Below are 21,703 nucleotides of genomic sequence, written 5' to 3'. Positions count from 1 at the left end.
GTGTTTTCCTTCTTTATTATGATATCTACAATTATTGACTGAATACATTTTTATGAAATACTCCATAAACATTGGTGGTAGAATCTTCTCGGAATCCAAAAACTGCCCATGCCAAAAAGGTTGGTCTTACTCGGGACGTTAAATACATGTTTTATTTTGACCTTCCAATCTTTGTCTTTATGATTTATAATTTTTTAATCAACTACAAAGGGACTTTAGCTTCGACTATGGAAGGTAGTTAACGTGTCTGTCATTCTAGCTTGAACTGTTGGTCGCAAATCTAGAAGCAATTGACGGGTACTGAATTTCATACTTGGAGTCCTTCCTCTTTCTCTTTGGTTTCTTTCAGCATCATTTGACGTATCCTAAAATAACCACGGCTGGCAATGACAGTAACTAACACAGCAGATATGGTAGGTACACCAACTGACTGATACGTGACTCTAATCACGTGAATGTATTCATAGAGACGTTAGGTTGCTAGGTTACGGTTTCACAAATGGTTTACTGAAGCTGATAATACGCAGTATATTAACTCCTAGAATATCCTAAGAGTATAGCCAGTAATTTTGTGGGTCAAAACCTTCGCAATTTCCACCTCATATTACTAATTAAAATTTCAAGAACTGCAAAATAGCCAACTAGATAGGGTATACATCAAAAACTATCTTAGAACAATTCTAAGCCTAAAAAGCACAAATAGGCTAAGTCTTGAACAATGTTGTGCAGTAGAGTAATTGCGGTCAACAGCAATTCATAACCTACTAACTGATTTCTGAGCCAGTTTCGCCTGCTATGATAGACACGGTGGCTGGCTCCTACACTACATATGTTTACTTGTGCACTCCGCCATCCCATTGATTAGGTCTGCCTCCCACGCATTACCCGGCCTCACTAATATCTGACAGTTTATAATCCGTACTTTAGTGTAGCATCTCCTGGCGACAGGAAGGAAATGACACCGGGTACAATTTATCTGTAATTGAAGAAAATGATAAGGCAGTCATAATGAGTTTGAAATGACGCATGTAGCCGTGCCATTGTAGCACGGATCGACTCATTGATTGACTGTAGTTCATGCTGTTATAGAGAATCGGTGTAAGATACGGTTATTATACTGGGAATGTAATTAGTGTCTGTGTTGTGAACGATATGTTTTATCAAACCGATTTGCAGTATTATGTTATCGTAACATCCTGATTAACAGGTCCGTCGCGTTAGGCAGTATGGCCTTGGTCTGGCGTACGTGACATGTACTTAGATAACAACAAAGCTATACATAATAACCAACCCCTGCCAAATACACAAGAAACGAAAGTGTGTTATAGGCAGAGTCTGATATTAAATTAATTTCCATTTCCTGTTAGAATGAAAATCCTCTTATAATAATCCCAGCACAAGGATAACAAAACTATTTTCGCTGTACTCATCTCTATCCTTATTTGGCAGACGTCCTGGTGACCTTACCGGACTTAAATACAACGCCGTCTTGTATCCTTGTTCTTATCTTAATAAACTGTTGGATAACTAGTTAAAATAGGATACATCGTATAATGTTATAAATTGTCATATTTCTTTTTTTTAACTTTTAACATTAAACTAAAACTGAAAAAGCGAAAATAACGGAAGTTCAAACATAGTTATTTCTTGTTTATTGTTTCATTCTTTCGGTTTCAATCACCGTTGCTCTCCTAAGGTATTGTTACGACTTCTGTGACGTTCTTGCTCTTATTGTGGCTAATAACAATTTGTCACAGTCTTGCCGTTGTTCTTCTCTAAATGTAAGTCCATTTGTTTCATGAAATGTTTTTTTTCTGTTTCAGTTTTACTACTCATTAGGATTGTGGTATATCCTTATCTGAACCCCTCGTCCTTTCAATAGTATATTATATATTGTCCCCACTTGACATATCATTTGACTTTCCTACCTTCGTCTTGGATCGTGATTTTATTATGTTCATTCACTTGTTCTTTTCTACACTTGTCATTACATTTGACTTTCTTATCTTCATCTTGGATCTTAACTTTATCATGTTCATTCTCTTGGGTTTTTTTTCTTGTTGGTGCTCTCTTTGCTAAACCCAATATTCTTTGTCCTCCCTATTCTGTTTGGATCTTATTATGCTCTTTCGTTTGTAAAACTGTCTGAATCGTTTCCCCCGTTTTTAGTATCCTTCCTTGTTATTCTATAGTGTTTCTGACAAAACCAGACATTTGGGAGATCAAATGGAATCAACTCATTATATGGTATTTGCCAACAAAATCAGAAAGCATTGGGCGTAGCCAAATTAAAAGCTATTTGAACAGATCATTCTCTGATATTATGCTGGGTTTGAAACATAACGGGAAAACAAAACTACTGTCAAAATGCTATTTCGGAGCAATAATGTCAATGATTTTGTCTTTGTGTACAGACGGTGCAAAAATGATATGATAAAGACTATTAAAGACTTAACATATATTGTCCCCGCCCTGTTCTCATTTTAGAATGAAGCTTCATCTAGATTTGACTTGGCTTCTTTGATGGTCTTTGTTTATGAATCCTTAAAACGTTCACTCCACTGAAACACCAGGTAACAAAGTAAACTCCTCGTTTACGAAAATCTCGGTACAACTCTATCGGTTTTTTTTATGTTTGCCCTATTTTTATTATACTCACCAAAGGCTTGGTAAGGAAGGTGAAAATAACAAAACAAACATATCTTTGTATTGCATATACACAACCATAATTTAACCCAGTTTTCTGAATGGGATAGGGTTCCCCAGCTATAATCAGAGTAACGTTACCATTACCAACTATCATAAGGTACATGTCATGTATGTGTAACCTTCAGTCTGGACCTACCTGTCAAATACATCCGTCAATCCCGCGTTTCTGTCAACTCCCTTCTTCCGTAAGGGGCATTATAGCCAGAGTTAGGGCATATTGATTACACTCCTCACGGCTTATCTGATGCTAAAGTGGTCTTTGATAGACAGTAATGGGATCTGAAGTAAATGGCTGACCGACATGTTACAGCACACTTCAAGCTCAGAATCACGATCAAGATTGGAAATTATGCGCCACGTAATGGAACGTCACACGAAATTCAGATTTATCAACCAAGGTTTTTTTGTTCGATATTTACAAAATGTATATCCACCTATTGAATGTAGAGGTTAGGAAATCAAGTGAAATGACGATAACTATATTGGATTTTCCCTACCTCAGGGTAAAACAAAACAATTCGTAGAGGGAGACATGAATTATAAAATTCGGCTTAGATATGAAAATATATGGCGCCGGGCTTGTGCGTGTTAAATATCCACACATATCAGAGTTATTCCCCTTCGTTTCACTCCGTGATCATCGAGGGAGTGAAAGGAAGGGAAGTAACTCTTATAAATATGAATGGGGTGGAGTGAGTTAGATAGTAAGTGAAGTTGTCGGTATATTTCCTGTCACTCAAGATTCATCGAATGGTCATTCAACTCGTTTCAACTATAATGTAATAATCAATTACGTTATTAAAACATGTTTTTTCGTCATTAGTGCGTTAGAATCAGCCCCATGGCATGATTTTAAAAGGCGATTTGATTTTGGATCTTATCTTTCTAGTGACTTCTTCCCAAGTTCCATAAGCAGCTTTTGTTTGAAATTTGTCTAAAATGATCCTGACATTGTGGTGGCCATCTTTGATGTCGTATCGATCCAACAAATAACAGCACTTGGTTAACACCATGTCAGAACCAGTTCAGACAAGTTTCAACTAAATCGCACTAGTAGAACTTAAGAAGAAGTTCAAAATGTGAAAAGTTACTGACGGCGGAAGACGACGGGCGAAGCACGATGACTCTTCGGGTCAGATGGCCTATTTTTTTTGTTAATGTTCATCAGTTGTTGCAATCAAAGCCTTCAGTTTTGCTATTACATTTTCTATTGGTGAATAATACGAGTGATAAAATGTAGTACATGTAATCCCTAAAGAATCGATGATGACATAGGCGTGGCCTTCGTCTATCATAGATTTACCTTTTTAAATCATCTTATTCCAGAATTTAACAACGTCTGATCGTAGGACGATAAGTTAGATGCTACATTGACGCCACGAAATGTCATCATTCTTTCTTATTATGATATATACATGCTGTTGTATTATTTGTTTATGTAGTGTTTTAGTCAATACTATGAACAGCAGCAATCTGCCCTGCTTGTCTTATGATTTCCTATAAGCGGTCGTGCGACAACGCAATTACACACGCGTGTCTGACAGAATTCTTATTCACATTTGTCCGTCTTAACGATAGAACATTTCATTGACGATCATTACGGATATTGAATTACGTGAGTGCGCTCTATTACACATTTTATGAATGATTTTAATTTGACCTGTGCCTAGTTTACTACAAGTCGTTAGCATCTGTTCATTGACAAGCGACAGTCATACATTATCGTCTGCGGGGGTGGCCGAACTTAAGTAAACTATACTGTCACAGAAATCAGTGGAAACCAATGGGATGTGTCCGAACTAACGATAAGATTAATAACATGGACCTATCCTACGTATTTGAATAAGAATGATGGCATGTCAAGCTAAGACATTTAATAGGCTGAAAAGGGTTGGGGATAAAAACATCGAATACGGACATAATGACTAAAATCGATAGAACCAAGACAATATATAAATGGATCTTCCTGTGAATTACGGTGAAAGAGAATGGTCCATATTAAATACCTCGTAGTAGAGGAGATTTGTCATACAAATTTGGGTCAAATATTTTTTCGATCAAAATCGTTCAATGGAATCCGGTTGTGATATTGGTTTTGGCGTTCAACCAAGAGCTTTAGTCATTTAAAAACGGCTTACATGCTCTTTGCAATACGCGTTGTGTGTTGTCAGCGCAAGTATTTTTGGACACAGTGGTAGTTTTGGACACAGTGGTATGTTTGTGCTTTGTCTCCTGTTTAAAGCAATCTCATAATAACATTTAAGCAAACTGCCAAAGACACTTAGAAGCATTCCCCATAGTCGTGTAATTAAACTACGCGACGGGTTGCCGTGACTAAGAAGCAACCATCCTCGATACTCCTGGGGCTCCGATCACTTACGATCTCTACACCCCTGGACTATACCATGACTGGTAATAACATAATAGTAACAGGTAAATTAGTCCTTTGATGCACATCAAAGAGCCGTATAACGGTACACTGATTGACTGTGTGGCTTCGAAGTAGGGCGTCGCTCTCTCTCTCTCATCTTCATTTTTGCAGGCCTGTGATTGGCTCAGATTTGTGCTGCTGAGCTTGCCTTCAGTTTTACTATAAGACAGTCGATGGGCTAGGAGGGTCCCACATGCACCCCCCCCCCCCCCCAAACCTTCGAAACAATATTTTTCTGAACCCTTATGACCAACTGATCACAAATCCAAATGTTAACATTGCATAAGTTGGGATGAACTTCCGGTTATGACGTCATCAAGATGGCCGCCATCTCGAATTTCACTAAAAATTGAAAAATAGTCATAACATTAACATTTTTCAACCGAAGTAGACAAATGAGGTATCAAAATGACCACAATAGAACAACAAATACATATCAGGACCAAAAAATCCAATATATGTAGTGATTTCTACGCAGGAAATGAAAAAATCAGGATTTAAAGCTCAAAAATTGTGGTTTTTTTTCAGCAAATTTTTCATATTTTGTTTGACGCAGCAAAAATGTTTTCCAACAGCAATCTATTATTTCTAAAGTTTTTTGACCACTTGTCAATCAGTTTAAGCAACAAAAACAACCAAAACCAATGTTAACATCGTAAAAGTTTCCGGTTATGACGTCATCAAGATGGCCACCAATTTTGATACCTCATTTGTCTACTTCGGTTGAACAATGTTAATGTTATGACTATTTTTCAATTTTTAGTGAAATTCGAGATGGCGGCCATCTTGATGACGTCATAACCGGAAGTTCATCCCAACTTATGCAATGTTAACATTTGGATTTGTGATCAGTGGGTCATAAGGGTTCAGAAAAATATTGGTTCGGAGGTTTGGGGGGGGGGGTGCATGTGGGACCCTCCTAGCCCATGGCCTATCAGTTTTACTATAAGACAGTCGAAGGGTGTAGAGATCGAGGATGAGAAACAGCAGAATGGAACATGTCCAAATATTTGCTATTGAAAACATTTCGGCGCATGAAGTAATTATGTCGATTCGCCAAGTTTGGTTTTCCATTTTGAACATCATGGCTGAACCCAGCTAAATTCCACATTCGGCCTCCACTGAACGAAGGATTTATTGCGTTCAACTTTATTATTGTATTTTGTCTTTTGTCTAGTATTTTGTATTGATTAATCTATATCATGTGATTGTGTTATGTTTTGATTACGGGTCAGACTGTCTTGGAAAATTGACATACACGGTTGAAATAACATCCTGTCACATAGTGCTTGACGTGTTCACAGGGAGGTCCATTTAAGTACCCTTTTTTCATGAAATTGCCGTCATATTTTAACCAAGAACACATGTGTCGTTTGTAATGCTCTGGTAGAAAGCCTATTAAATACACTTAAATATTCAATCATCGCCATGTAATAGGCCAGCGCCATGGAGAAGGTTACCAATCAGAGGTGTACGACAGGGTTCACTTTTTGATCCAAAGTTATCCCGACGTTACATTGTATTGTAAACAACTTCCTTTAACGGCTACATAATTTCGCGATTTCCGTTTCTAAGCAATTTTGTTGATTTTAAATTGAATGAATTGTGTTAGAATTATGGAAAATACGGAAGCGTATTAGGCTCACGTACGACAATATTTTTCAGGATAATTTGCGAAAATGTTAATACTTGGTGGCCGCCATATAATTGGCGGCGCATCTGGCGGCCGCCAGATAATTTATTGGCGGCGCCAGATATTATTTGGCGGCGCAATATAAGTATATGCCAGAAATTTAAGTGGCGGCCGCCAGATAAATTAAGTGGCCAGTTAATTATCTGGCGGCCGCCAAATAAAACATTTTCGCTATCCTAAAAAATATTTTCGTACGTGAGCCTAATACGCTTCCGTAGGAAAATACTAATTCCAGGAAACAAACTTTCGTGAATATACCTTGATCGCGAAACTCGCGAAAATAAATCGCTATAGAAAGTTGTTAAAGTATATATCGTAAAACGATCTAAAAGTATGTTTTCCTGTTAAAGATAATTGAAATTTGGTCTAAAATTGTAAAAATAATCCACAGTATTGAAAAGAAATGTTAAATCGGAAGTGCTTAGCAATCTCTCTCTGATAGAGGCGATACATGCACTTTGATTCTTGAGGACCAAAAATGCTTTGTAATAAGTTATTTATTTTGATCATGTCAAAATATGATGGATAACCGAGAAAGATTCTTAAACTGGTGAAGTTGTTAATAAGAAAAATAAAAATATAAAAGATTCCATGTAATTTTAAGCTTTCAACAGTTTCAGGAAGTGAATAATGACAAATGACTTAACTCATTATAATTCAAGTCTTTTTGAACATGGCAAAGATAGCAAAATGAATCACTGCGCTACTGTGCAAGTCCTTTTGTTTAAGTCCAATGAATAACAGACCAACATTTTTGACACATTACGGTTCATGAAAGGTTTTAGATTACCACAGAAAACATCCAAATGATTGAAAAAACGATATAACTAGAGAGCAAAACGCTTAAAAGCTCTTTTGATTCGTGTTTAAAAGCACATCAATTTATAAAGGCTAAAAAAGGCATCACAGCTGTTGAAACAATTTTGTGGCTCCTTTACGGACAGAGGAAACACATTAGCCACATGAAGAAATCTTTAAGAGTTAACAATATTTTAACTGCATATTTAAGAATCTTTACGGCTGTAAGATTGTGTAGTGTTTCTTTTTACTTCTATACCTCATTTTCAACATGTTAAGTCATGATAGCCTCCAATGACATTCACACTTAACCGTTCATATACAAATGACATTTTTAAATTCTTTCTCCAAAAACCATTACAAGCAATTTTTCACAGGGAGTACTGTAAGTGATTTCCATAACCAAAGGTCAACAAAAGTATGAATGATGTGAAGATCTGCCTTTAATCGCAGGGTATGGAACGGAAATGTGTACTATTTTATTTCAAAAAAGATGCTCCACCGCCGCCGATGGATGGTATTTTTCTCTATCAAAACAAGAACAGACGAATTAGTATTTCTCTTCAGTTACAAAACTTACTTAGTTTACGCCATTACCACCACTGAAATGTTTGAACTTTTATTTTAATTAAAGATAGAAATATTCAAAATGCTCTAATTGCGTAGCTGCGAGTCTGTCTAAGTGGCACTTGCATGGTCACGTTCTAAGACAAATGAAGCACTTGGTAGTGGATACTGTTTTGCAAATATCATTTATCGTTGTCATCTGGAGTCTTGAACCACAGACGAATGAATAGGAATTTTGAACAACGGGTCGAATCAAAACTACTAAATTGACAGAAATCCTAAAGAATCCAATTTTCATCATATTTCACCATGGTAGGTAAGAGAGAGAGGTAAACTTCGGTTTATAATTAAAATTTTTTTTTATTACTTAAGAGTATAATCTGAAAACCAGTCCAAGAATTATTTTTTTGTATTTGTGCGAGCCTTGGCGACCAAAAATGAGACGAGTTTCATATAATCTCATGTGAAATAAACACATATTTAAGATACATTTTATCACATAATCACAATAACACACACATTCGTAAGAATCTCAGCGTCTAAACGAGTTGCGAAAATCTAGTAGAAGCTGCCATTATAATAATGTTAAGATCAAATGTGCGTTACTTGTAATAAATACGATGGAAGCAAGAGTTTTGTAGGAGGAAATCATATAGCAATGCAAGTCATGGTCGTTCAATTGAACAAACTTGGTGGTAGCATTTCATCCTAATTTGCTACAGGTCAATGACCAGGTCTCTGGGTCAATAAGGTTGATTAAAGATTCTAGCCTATTTGACAAACTAGCCCTTCATCCCATTATCGTTGTTATGTGTATGTTACAGACCCAATATGGGACATCTTGTTTTAGGTCAGGGTGACCTATAACAACATGCTTCATCTCTCGTTGTACATAACTTTTCATTCAAACTATTTCATCTCAATAACTGAAAGGCTTAAATACTTGGCATACAACATGCCGAGATGAAGGGCTACCAATTGTGTTCACACGAATGACCTTGACCTACAAATGCATTTAAGCTTAAGAAAACTTCTTTTCATTTACTAAAAGGCCTAGATATCGCCTGTTGGAACTGTTGCATGGTTGTATGAAGACACTATTTTAAAGTCACAGTGGTCAAATATATAAACTTATAACTTCTACTGAAGAATTCTTAGTATACAATGTTTTGAATTTTCAAGCATTTTCAGCCCAAATGGTCCTTTTTCTATCCAAAGATTTGTTTTCACTACTGTCTACTTATATGTGTAGTGCGTAGTACTGTACCAATTGTTAGATGGCTATTAAGGCCAATAGGCCTTATGTTTTTTGTTTTTAAATAATTCAGAAAAGGTTTTAACATTTTAACCTACTTGATTTGGATAATCTTGAATAAAGGTCAAGGTCATTCACTTAGTATTACTTCATTGCAGCAGGTTCCAGTCTCACCAATTCTCAATCACTATTTGTCCATATGAAAGCATTACAGATTAAAGGAAATGATCTTTAGATAAGGAATCTTCTATAACTCTCGATATACTCTAGACAATTGAACAAACTTCCAAACATGCTACAAGTTCATTAATTGGCCTCTAGACTAGGTCCCAATAATAGATCTCATTATAAGTAATGTAAAAGGAAACATTGCTAATTGGTGGTCATTGCCACTGTTGGAGTCTTGTCCTTGGTCAAAATTATATAGATCACAATTATCTATCTTATAATAATACAAAGCTATTAAAACAAAGAAACTCTTTAATGATTTTTTTTTTACAAAATGTTTTTATTACATTGATTTATACAATTAAAATCAATCTGTGCCAGCACAAAAATATCCTTACTAGAGCCTAGGTAATCTCCAGTATACTGAGTCCAACTACAATATATCCTCTAAGTAATGCTTCCTGTTGTTTGGTCTATTGAAGCACAAATAAATAACAGGTTTACCGTTGGCTGTGAAGATTTTCATTTCCTATGTCATCAAATTCATTCTCAATTAATGATTTGAATGCTCACTCTTAGTACACAGTAAACTATATATTAAGAAAAGACTTTTCCTGCAGTGATCCAAGATATTTTATTTCATCGCCTCGTAAGCAGAGTTCTTCTGATGGTGTTTTTGTTTTCTTTTCCTGAAACAGAAAAAGGATCTTTGTTTACATTAGGTTTCAAAACTTGGACCATAGTTGAATGTGAATCTTATGCTGCCATAAAAGTACAGCCACACTGACCCCGTTTGACGTATTTGATCCATATCAGACCAAAAAGTTCATCAAAATATGACATATTTACAATAAAAATTTCTGGTGATAACAGTATTGATAAGGTATTCATAATACAATAAGTTTCAGTGAATTTATTAGCAAGTTAAATCTATATTTACCTGATGCATAGATGTCCTTTCAAAGTTTTGAGTTCCACAGTTTCTGAAATTGGAAATAAACTCATTATTTTTCATTGTTATATAAAGCAAATAAAAAACTGACTTTATTTATTTTACATTAATTGGTAAATAAGTTATATCTTTATATATGCAAATAACTTTTGATGGCCCAGATGTAGGTGCATGGGGGGAAGAAACTGGAGTGCCTGGAGAAAAAACCAAAGTGATTGGGCCGATAACCCCTGACCTTTTCATGAATCATGTACAGGAATTGACCCTAAGGATGTATTCTTCTGAGGTTTCAATCCCGTAGAAGTCTTGTTTCGACGTAGATAAACTTTTTTTTTTGAGATTTTCAAATACAATTTATCAATATCTGCAATCTGATTAAAATACAGATCCTTATTATCACTACGTTTGATAAGAGGATCTGAGGAAATCCCATTAGGGGTCATGTCCAGGTGACCTTTGAAAATGGCCAATCAAATTGCTACTTGCAAAATTTTGACAGTGAATTTCAGGGGACGAAATTGTTTGAAAAGACTGTCAGAATTATTTTGGTTTACGTAGTCATCTCGCCCATAGAGCACAACAAAGCTTATTGTGTATGTTTACTGCGACAAAATATCGTTTTCAATTGATGTAGCAAGGTGTAGGAAAAGGATTTGGAATGAATTCCACATGGCATAAAGGTCATCTGGAAGTGACCCTCTATGGAATTTTGTCAGCTCCTCTATTTAACGGAGTGGTTATAAGGATCTGTATTTTAATCAGATTGCAATATCTGTAGCAAGTTGCCAGATGCAAATTTTGTCAAAAAATTTCATTTCTAATTTTAGGAGATTTATTATATAGGGATTTCAAGAAATGGCCCATTTCGTGGCCATTTTGAAATTGTCTTTTTTCGCTTGAAGTAGAGCCACAGTTTTACCATTTTTTACCTAAATGGTTTTTACTTAAATCATCACTGCGCCAGCATTTGTAGCATTATTGAGCTAATTTTTGCTGTAAATTTTTACTGGGTTCATGGTATTTAAACTATTGAGCATTAATGTGTAAAATGATACACTTTTGTCACTTTATTTTTATGTTTAATTATACTTTGAGCACTTTTACTTTTTACACTAAAATATTGAAAAATAACAAATATTTTAAGGACCTTTCTCTATTGATATGCAAAATATTGACAAAAGTTTAATACCAGAACTTTTTGTATTAAGGGTCAAATTTGGCAAAAATGGTGCATTTTGTAGCTCAAAATTAAGGGATAGGGGTAGCATATGTTGTTATTCTGAAAAAAATATGAGTCTTATTAGTCATAACTGGTATATTTTTAAAGAAGGCTACTGGAAAATAAATTCTACAAACATCCATACATATCAAACACCTCAGTAGGAAATTATGGCTTTAATCTCTTGTGTATGTGGTCAAAACGGCAAAATTCCCATAAAATCCAATATTTTGTCAACTAGGTATCTTTGAGTGACAATAGCTCAAAAACGAGCACACAGACATATGTTTTTTTCGTCCATTTTCTTTTATGGTATGAACTTTTATTTCCAAAAATCTATATGAGAAAAAAAGTTTAATACAAGAAAATTTTGACTTCTCAGAGGAGTACATCCTTAAGAAAACAGCCCCAAACAGTCTTAAATTTCCTGATATTCTTTACTTTTTTATTTGAAAATGCCTACTATGAAGTGCAATAAAGTGAATACATAAGAAGCAAAGAAAAATGAATTGAAACAAAAAATCAACAAGCAGCATCTTTTTACTGTCCTATTGTTTTCTTTATCTTTAACAGCTTTCAGATGTCCACATAATTATTCTGGTTACTCACCTACAAGGTTCCGTGGGAAATTTGTGAATAGAAATCGTTCGCTGGTTACACTTTTTACATTTAAAGAATCTCTTTGTTGCTTCAATAGTCTTGACGGCGTGTCCGTTTTCTTTGCACATGTCACCTGGTTTGAAGGCCGTATATTTACACTGGAAGGGAAACAAATCATAAGTAAGGGAAACATTAATGGTAACATGATTATATAATTGGTATTCCTCGTTAGTATTTGTCTGTTTGTGAGGACAAAATCTTGTTTCACATTTAATGTTGGCTTTGTTGTCGTGATATAAAACCATTCCACGCACAACAGCCAAAGAATAAATCTAGAAACAAGGAAGGAGACTTGATTAAATTAATGTAAAATAACAAAGTTAACTAGGAATGCACAAGCTCATATAATTAATTAACTTCAATTAAGGGGTGTGGAACTTTACATCTTGCACAGAAGTCAAGAATCATTTTCCATTTTTAGCTGATCTATTTACCTAAATTACTTCTAAAATAAAGAACTTTCATGTCTTTTTATTCTACATTATACACAGTGAATGATTTTATTGAAGATATTCGTGATAAGCCCATCCACAGATAGAACCTGAGTGACAGCTAATGATATATATCTAATCAATGCTCCAGTTAAGATAAGTACACGGGTAAAATATATATGCCCATTAAAGGGACAATTCAGTCTAAGAGAACTTTGAAATTTGCAATTATATCAGAAATAAACCTAATGGAAATTAGATAGTTGGTTTTACTGTGATTTGCCAAAACAGTCCACTGAGGTGAAATGTGGGTGGATTGTCGCTCGCTGTCTGCCGGCCATTAAACATTGTGGTCGAACGTCTTGTATGCTGAACCCTCGCTCTTGCTCGTGGAGTAATGCAAGTTATGTCCAGAACTACTCAAATTGCTCTTACAGTAGTGTACTTACCATATAAAGTGCATGCTCCTGTCTAAAAACCAATTTCATCAACTCCTTGGTGGTTATGTATTGCATTTGTTTAACTTATGTGGCTTTGGGTCGGGTGTGGGCACATATTGTACATGCTTATTTGTATTGCTATACTTTTTGGAATTTCAACGGTATCAATTAAAATACTTAACAATGACACGGAATTTGTCAATATTTTATGTCACATATTCCATAATATTTACATTTCCGTTTTCTTTTTTGCTATATAACCTTACCAACTGCGAAATCGTCTACACTTGCGTAAACACAGTGGTTGCCGCGCAAGAATACACACAACGGAACACTGACTTCCGCAAATAATGTGAATGCTTATGATTAGGCCTATTGTATCTGTATGACAAATCTTCAATGTACTGCATGTATGAATGTAATGTAAATCTTAATCTATATATATATCAGCAAATAAAATATTAAACAAATATTGTATAAATCGGATGAAAAAAAAGATGAAGTAATGTGGAACTAAATTTTGTGTCCTCTCCGAATATGACAAAATTTCCCGCCAAATTGAAGCCAGTTGTTCTGGGATTCCATCAATTGACCGGCTGTTCCAACAATTGCGTAACATTGAAAAAACAGAGATTTATTTTATTTGAACACTTTATTTTTAATGAAATGGTCGGTCGAAATGTAAATATAAGGAATGTAGACCAATATATTTATGCCTTAATTTGCCTCGTGGTTATGTAACAGAATTAGCCTTACTTAAATTGTCCCTTTAAAATTTGTGGACTACCATAATTCACTGCAAATAAGATCCTCTTACCCAGAGAAATAAATTATTACCCCTATTCAACAATATTTGCATTATGCAACCCAATTGATGAGCACTTACATCCAGATGTAAAATCAGATAATTGTTCCATAAAATAAATTGTTCTTTGATTCACATTTTTTTGAGTAAAAGATTTTTTTTATTCAATGAATATCAGAGACACTTTATGTATCAAAGGTATTGTAGTACAAATATTTGCATCCGTATAAGCCGGATGTTTACCTGAGTAAAAATTTTCGTAATTTTAACTAAAAATTAAATTTTAGCCTTTATAATAATCCAGATCTGGCTTTCAAGGTCTATGTGACTAAATAGTTATCAATATTTAGCAGATCAAATTTTCATGATCTTAACGTTGTGCCGCGAAATTGCAAAAATGCATCCTATGAAAATAACTCTCTATACAGTGCTATAACAATACAAAACTTAGGATTATCACAACTCACCTGTAAACAGGTAAATACTTTGCATTTCATCTCCATAATGGATGACATCTTATCCTCATATTTCTCTTTTTTCTCCATTGCCATAAAATATCTCTCTTCATGTTCAGCCTCCACCTGTACATCAGAAGACACTTAGTCTATCGATCTATTCCAATCATCTTATGTGATTATATTACAATTCATATATGACCAGGTATAAGGCAAAGACAAATCATATCAAGTTATATAATTAGCAGCGCCAAAATCGACATCAAGCATCGATCTTCAACTTTCATTTCAAATACAACTGGTAAACTTTTTACAGTTGTGTGTACTTATATATATGCAGCCAGACTCTGATTTCTCGAAACAAAATTGCAGACTAAGTAAAAACTTAAGTTTTTCTTCTTATGTAATTCATGTGAAAAAAATATGACTTAGTCAGTTTTTGACTTCAGTTTGTTTCAAGAAATCAGTGCCAGATCATTTGTTGGATGAAGGTGACAGTGTACACATCCTACTAGTCTTTGAAACATCACATATAAGATATTTACTAGTTGTTTAACAAACTCAATACATATAATTTTCAAACCCCAAGAAAATGTTTTCAAAAAAACCTAATCACTATAATTTGATAATGGCCTATCCCATTTTTAGAATTAGAAAAGTGTAAGATGTAAATGTTTGAAGTCATCAAGAGATAATAATTTACTGTATGCTATATTTTTTTTACTAAATTGATTTCCATGGAAATGAGAAATTTAATGATATTATGTGTTAAGAGCTTTTATGACTAGAATAGGTGTGTACCTCCAGTGTAATGATGATTTAGAACACAAATCATTGTGTAGCTCTGGGATACTTAAGATCAAGATCAATACAATTTCAGATTAAAATTATGTTTCAGGCTTTTAGAAAATCTGAATTTTGCCACAATTATTTCTGTTAGTAAACCACTTTATTTCTGCATATATTATATTTTCCTCTTAATTAATTTCAACTCATTTTCAAATATGTTAAATTTGTCATCTAAGGCTGATATGTACTTATATTTCATAATTAGGTTTTTTTACAATTATTTGTGAAATATTTGAATTCACATTTCAGTTGTTTTGCCAAATTACGCAAAAAATTGCATCTCGTGAGAATGAAGTGAAGAGCTTAGCAGTAAATGAAGTACTGCGACACACTTACTATTGGAGATTGTGATTTGTCCCGACATGGACCTTAATATTTGGTGCAGGTTCTCCATGAAATTTATATTTTGAAGTCCTTGTATAAATACTATCTTTCTATTTTCCCTTCTAGAAGACCAAAATTTTGATATATTTGTAAACATACAAACCTCAGCCAAGACACCCTTGTGTTTGGATCGCACTTTCATTAACTGTTTGAACTCTTCTGAGTTGACATCAATATTTCCCAGTAATTTGGAGCGCTTCTTTGGTGGCTCCTTGGCACAGCTATCCTCATTGGACTCGTTACTGCAATCTACAAACAAATAATTCATAGAATGATTGGTTTGGATTAGTTGTCTAACACATCAAGGCATACAGCTATAGCCAATAGTCAAAGTTTTTTGTACTGAAACATATTATCATTTCAACATCAAAGAATATTATATGCTAAAATAGAAACATTTTTGTTTTTATACCAGAAATTCGTTTGCATTTTACGTAGTAATAAATTCTTTAATTTCATTTCATTCTAACAGGAATGTTTTTTTCTTTTTAAATATTATTTTCCTGGGTTTTTCATCAATATTTTTTTCTCCCCCCCCCTCCCCCCCAATCAATATTTTTTTATTATCTTTTTCTAAGTCATATCTAAGCAAACAAATTGAAAGCATCTGATGGTGAAATTAACTGAAACACCTAACCTTCAGCAACTCTTTTCTTGATCTTTTTATTGGATTCTGGAGAACGGTTTTTCTTCTTGACAGCATTTGGGTCATCTCTTTCAATGCCTCCACTCATCTGAATCTTAGCAATGGCTTTTTTCTGGAACAAAAAAAAAAGATCAATTAAGTGTCAAAATAACATAATAACTTTATTTTTACCGATACCGATTCTCAGCATTGGCAACTTCTGATTAAAACCTCTCAAATTTCAAGTGTAGGAACCGACATATCTTACTGATTATTATATATTTTACTTGTTACATTTAGGTGGATGTAAGCATTGTTAGGTGTGTACACAAACAACATAGGTGTTTAACACATCAACCCATTTTCCCAATAAATAAATCTTTAATAAAAAGTAAATGTTCATCTACTTATGAAGGCCTGGATTCCAATAATCTCTGTTGGTGCAAGTTAATCATCTCCTCCTTATTTCCCGTCCCCCTCCCCCCCCCCACCCCCAAAACAAAATTTGGTGTTACCAACATGATTTTTATCAAGTAGCTGTGACCTTGAAATTCAAAATTTGACCTTCACACCTGTATAGCAATCCTAGTCAAGTTATTATGGCAATGAGGAAGGTGTGTATGGAATTTGAACTGTATTGGCCCAAGGGAATGTAAATAATTTACAAGGATATGAATTTCTTTCAGTAGGTCACCTTGAACTTCGACCTTGAGTCGCAGTAAGCAGTATATTGGTAAAGAAGGTGTTATAAGACTACAGTTTCACTTGGTCATGTAAGCACCTTTATGCCAACTGTTTTTTGCAAATGATACAAAATGAGCCAAACTTAATTCAATCTTTTATCCATTCATTTACATTTTTCTTGTAGAGAAACAGCTGATACAATATGCTTACTGTGACAAAACATTAGTTTTATCAAACATAAATACAAGGTTAGATATGAAACGGAGTTCACAAAAGTGACTATTGCTTCTATCATTTTCTCTCAATAGACAATATCATATGGTCTCGTTTTCTGCAATGAAAACTTGGAAACTTCCTCTTTAGGCTTTGGTTTGACAATCATGACTGGCTGTACTATCATAAATGTCACACACTGTCAGACATTGCCTGCAGTCAGACAAGCCTTTGGCTTCCATTGAAAACAATACATACATTGATTGGTTGTAGCGACCAGGGAACCTACAGCTGCGAGGACGCAACACGAGAACCATTCTCCCATTCAGAAAATCACATTCTTGACTTTATGAATGAGAGAGGTAATTATATTGCTTTTTGATGTCTTGCTGCTGAGCCGAATCAAATGATAGCTGTAATCCGATAAAACATTAATCAATCCAAATAACAAATAACAGAAATTAGATGGTAAGCTGTAAGGTTATTATAGATAGGCGTGTATATACATTACAAGGCATGATGAGTCGAGAGGAAAACAGATAGCTCGCAAATCAATTTTGTAAAGGAGTGCCACACCAATGCATGTACTTCTCTATCACCGTATGCTGTTAATTAAATCATTACTGGAATATAAGTGAAAATGCTGCCAGCAAAATGACAAGTAAATATAATAGACCGTTCCTCTGGAGACTGCCGCCTCAAAGAATCAAACCCAATTCATTCACAAAAGCACCGAGAGCTTCTGACCAAATACTATTACTAGATGAACAGTAAATAGATATTTTCTATAGTCAATACACACTCCTTATTGTACTCTACTGATACATAATCGGTAATGATTCGCCCGCTGGCTGCCGAGGTCTGATGGCGACCGTGTGTATAGTCTAATGTGACTATACCGGATACGCCAGGATATATAAAACAGTTTACTTGTCAAATTAGGTTACGGCTCCCAGTTATCAGGAAGTTGAGTTGGTGACTATCATATAACACAGGGATGAATGAATCAGATTGATGTTTATAAAACATCGCAATAAGGTTTGTCAAACCAAATGTAGATCATTTTGTACATATGGGATGAGGTACCCCTTAGATAGAAAATATACTGTCCTAATGCTTAGTTGAACTATCAATACCACGATCATAAAATGTCTAATTAATTTGATATTTAACAAGAGTAACCTCAGTGGCATCAAATCAATATCTATTTACAACATTAACATGTACCTCAATTTTCTCTAATAACAATTTCCAGAACAAGATGAAATTAAGGGAACAAGCAATCAGTTACAAAAATTGTGTATTGCTTTTGAAGATGATTTACATATTCCATATTATGATCATATCATGTATATATATATATATCTTGTGACAAGATATAAATTAATTGATGATTGACTGAACATTATTATTAGTAATTAGTGGCCTTAATTGCTTATGGTATAAAATGTGTGTATTCAATATGAGATGGTTATAGTGTTTTATTTTATATTTTTAAAGATGCTCCCCCGCCGACAGAGCATAAATGATATTCATCATTTGAACAATAATTGGTGTTTAATCTTGTGTATATATGCCTAATTAACACAAAAATAACATAAAATAATTTATTTCGCCTTTGGTGCATGCGCAATCATCACTTCATTCCATATTAGATATAGTACTACGGAATTTTTTCGGGATGCAATTAATTATTTTTCATATTTTCAACTTGAAGTAAAATTAGAAGCCCAAACTTTTCAATGGTGGTAACGGTGTAAAGTAACTTTTGTAACTGTAGAAAAATACTAAATCGTCTGCTCCTGTTTTTGATAGTGAAAAATTACCATTTGTCAGCGGTGGAGCATCTATAAGAATTAGGAAATATTATTTTCAAAAAAAAGTTAACAAAGGATTGCCAACATCAGGTTATTACAAATACCCTCCAACTGAAGAGCTTAAATTGAAGAGCTTAAATTAATTAGCTAACATACGGTAATAAACATTTTTTTACTTATCATAACAATTAGACTATGCTTTAAATGACATTAATCATAAAGTGACCTTATGTACGTGTTTCAAAAGAAAATTAGAAATATTTAATTAATATTCCCTCTGTTGTATGAAATTGACCACTTGGATAGCATCTACTTATTATGTCCATGACCTTCTAATTCTCAATCCTGTATTATGCAAATAGCTTTTTGAACCGAAGAGTCCTAGTAATTTGGAAAATTGGCTTTGACAAGTTTCCACGAATTACTCTTAGGGTCCGATTAAAAGTAAGGGTTTGTACGATGGCCCATTCAGGCAACTGCTTTACTAAACTGTAGTTGTACATACATTTGTGGTGATTGCCATGGCAACTGCTTTAGTAAAAAGTAGCCCTTTTTTGGCCCCATCACTCAGCCCCTGGTGGTACACTAAATATGGATGAAATCCATCCAAGGATGAAAGAGGAGTAGGATTTTTAAAGCTTAAATTAAGAAAATTTGCCCTTTTGGGGCCCAATCCCTCAGCCCCAAGGGGTCGTACCAGGCTCATTTATATAAAATATGATTGTCCTTCCCCAATGATGTTTCACACCAAATATGGATAAAATCCATTCAAGGATGAAGGAGGAGTAGGATTTTAAAGCTTAAATTAAGAAAATTTCTTCTTTTGGAGCCCCGCCCCTCTGCCCCTAGGGGTCGGACCAGGCTCATTTATATAAAATAAGATTGTCCTTCCCCAATGATGTTTCACACTAAATATGGATGAAATCCATCCAAGGGATGAAAGAGGAGTAGGATTTTAAAGCTTAAATTAAGAAAAATTTGCCCTTTTGGGGCCCCATCCCTCAGCCCCCTAGGGGTCGGACCAGGCTCATTTATATAAAATATGATTGTCCTTCCCCCAACGATGTTTTACACCAAATATAGATGAAATCCATTCAAGGATGAAGGAGGAGTAGGATTTTTAAAGCTTAAATTAAGAAAATTCACCCTTTTGGGGACCCATCCCTCAGCCCCTAGGGGTCGGACCAGGCTCATTTATATAAAATATGATTGTCCTTCCCCAACGATGTTTTACACCAAATATAGATGAAATCCATTCAAGGATGAAGGAGGAGTAGGATTTAAAAGCTAAAATTAAGAAAATATGCCCTTTTAGGGCCCCACCCCTCAGCCCCAAGGGTGTCGTACCAGGCTCATTTATATGAAATTTGATTGTCCTTCCCAAATGATGTTTCACACCAAATATGGATGAAATCCATTCAAGGATGAAGGAGGAGTATGGATTTTAAAGCTTAAATTAAGAAAATTTCCTCTTTTGGAGCCCCGCCCTCTTGCCCCTAGGGGTCGGACCAGGCTCTGTTATATAAAATATGAATTGTCCTTCCCCAACAATTATGTTTACACCAAATATAGATGACAATTCCATTCAAGGATGAACGGAGGAGTAGGATTTTAAAGCTAAAATTAAGGAAAATTTGCCCTTTTTTGGGCCCCATCCTCAGCCCCTAGGGTTCGGACCAGGCTCATTTATATAAAATTTGATTGTCTTCCCCAATGATGTTTCACACCAAAATATGGATGTAATCCGCTCAAGGGTTAAGGAGGAGTAGGCTTTTGTATAAATAGTCTTACGCACGTCGCACGGCGCACGGCGCACGGCGGACGGCGCACGGCGGACGGCGGACGGAGCACGACGACGGACAGAAACACGTTGAAATAGGTCATCCTGACCTTCGGTCCAGTTGACCTATAAAAAGCACTTGCCAACGTGTTTTGTCATTTTACTAGTTTGGCAACTGCTTTACTAGAGTAACTGTTTTGTCATCCTTACGCGTGGCCCATATCAGCCGTATTGGCGAGTGTCTGGCTTTTGAGACAATTAACATTCCACGCCGACATTTAACCTAGTTTGACGCTGTACACGTGTACTGATTAAATGACCTTTGAAACCAAAACGATATTTTACGACACTTTTCTTGGTAGAATCATTGGTAGGTAACGCAATCTGTGGCTAATGTTGACGTTTCAAAGGTCATTTAATCAGCACACCTGTACAGCATCAAACTAGGCTTGATATCGGCGTGGAATGTTAATTGTGTCAAAAGCCAGACACTCGCCAATACGGCTGATATGGGCCAACCGTAAGGATGACAAAACAGTTACTCTAGTAAAGCAGTTGCCAAACGAGTAAAATGACAAAACTCGTTGGCAAGTGCTTTTTACTAAAGCAGTTGCCATGAAAATCACCACAAATGTGTGTACAACTACAGTTTAGTAAAGCAGTTGCCATGTCGGCTGATATGGGCCATCGTAGGTTTGTAATGAGTGACGACTTTAGTTTGGTTTGTATAGTTTTATGCCATATTAACAGCCAGGTTCATGTAAGAAC

At 35.1% G+C, this 21,703-nt stretch overlaps 1 protein-coding gene across 1 annotated transcript in view; it reads right to left on the bottom strand.

The window, feature by feature from the left end:
• Positions 1-9,941: 9,941 nt before the first annotated feature.
• Positions 9,942-21,703, bottom strand: part of LOC138336206 (protein MCM10 homolog) — a 34,167-nt gene continuing 22,405 nt past the window's right edge. Inside the window, exons 18-23 of the mRNA XM_069285580.1 lie at positions 16,454-16,574; positions 15,920-16,065; positions 14,596-14,709; positions 12,402-12,550; positions 10,562-10,604; positions 9,942-10,310 (exon numbers count right to left, since the gene is read on the bottom strand). Coding sequence (XP_069141681.1) covers positions 10,212-10,310; positions 10,562-10,604; positions 12,402-12,550; positions 14,596-14,709; positions 15,920-16,065; positions 16,454-16,574 — 672 coding nt within the window. The 3' untranslated portion in view covers positions 9,942-10,211. The remainder of the gene's footprint in view (positions 10,311-10,561; positions 10,605-12,401; positions 12,551-14,595; positions 14,710-15,919; positions 16,066-16,453; positions 16,575-21,703) is intronic.

The sequence above is a fragment of the Argopecten irradians genome, chromosome 12 (assembly GCF_041381155.1).
Source record: "Argopecten irradians isolate NY chromosome 12, Ai_NY, whole genome shotgun sequence".
Lineage (NCBI taxonomy): Eukaryota > Metazoa > Mollusca > Bivalvia > Pectinida > Pectinidae > Argopecten > Argopecten irradians.
This window is presented reverse-complemented; position numbering and strand designations above follow the sequence as displayed.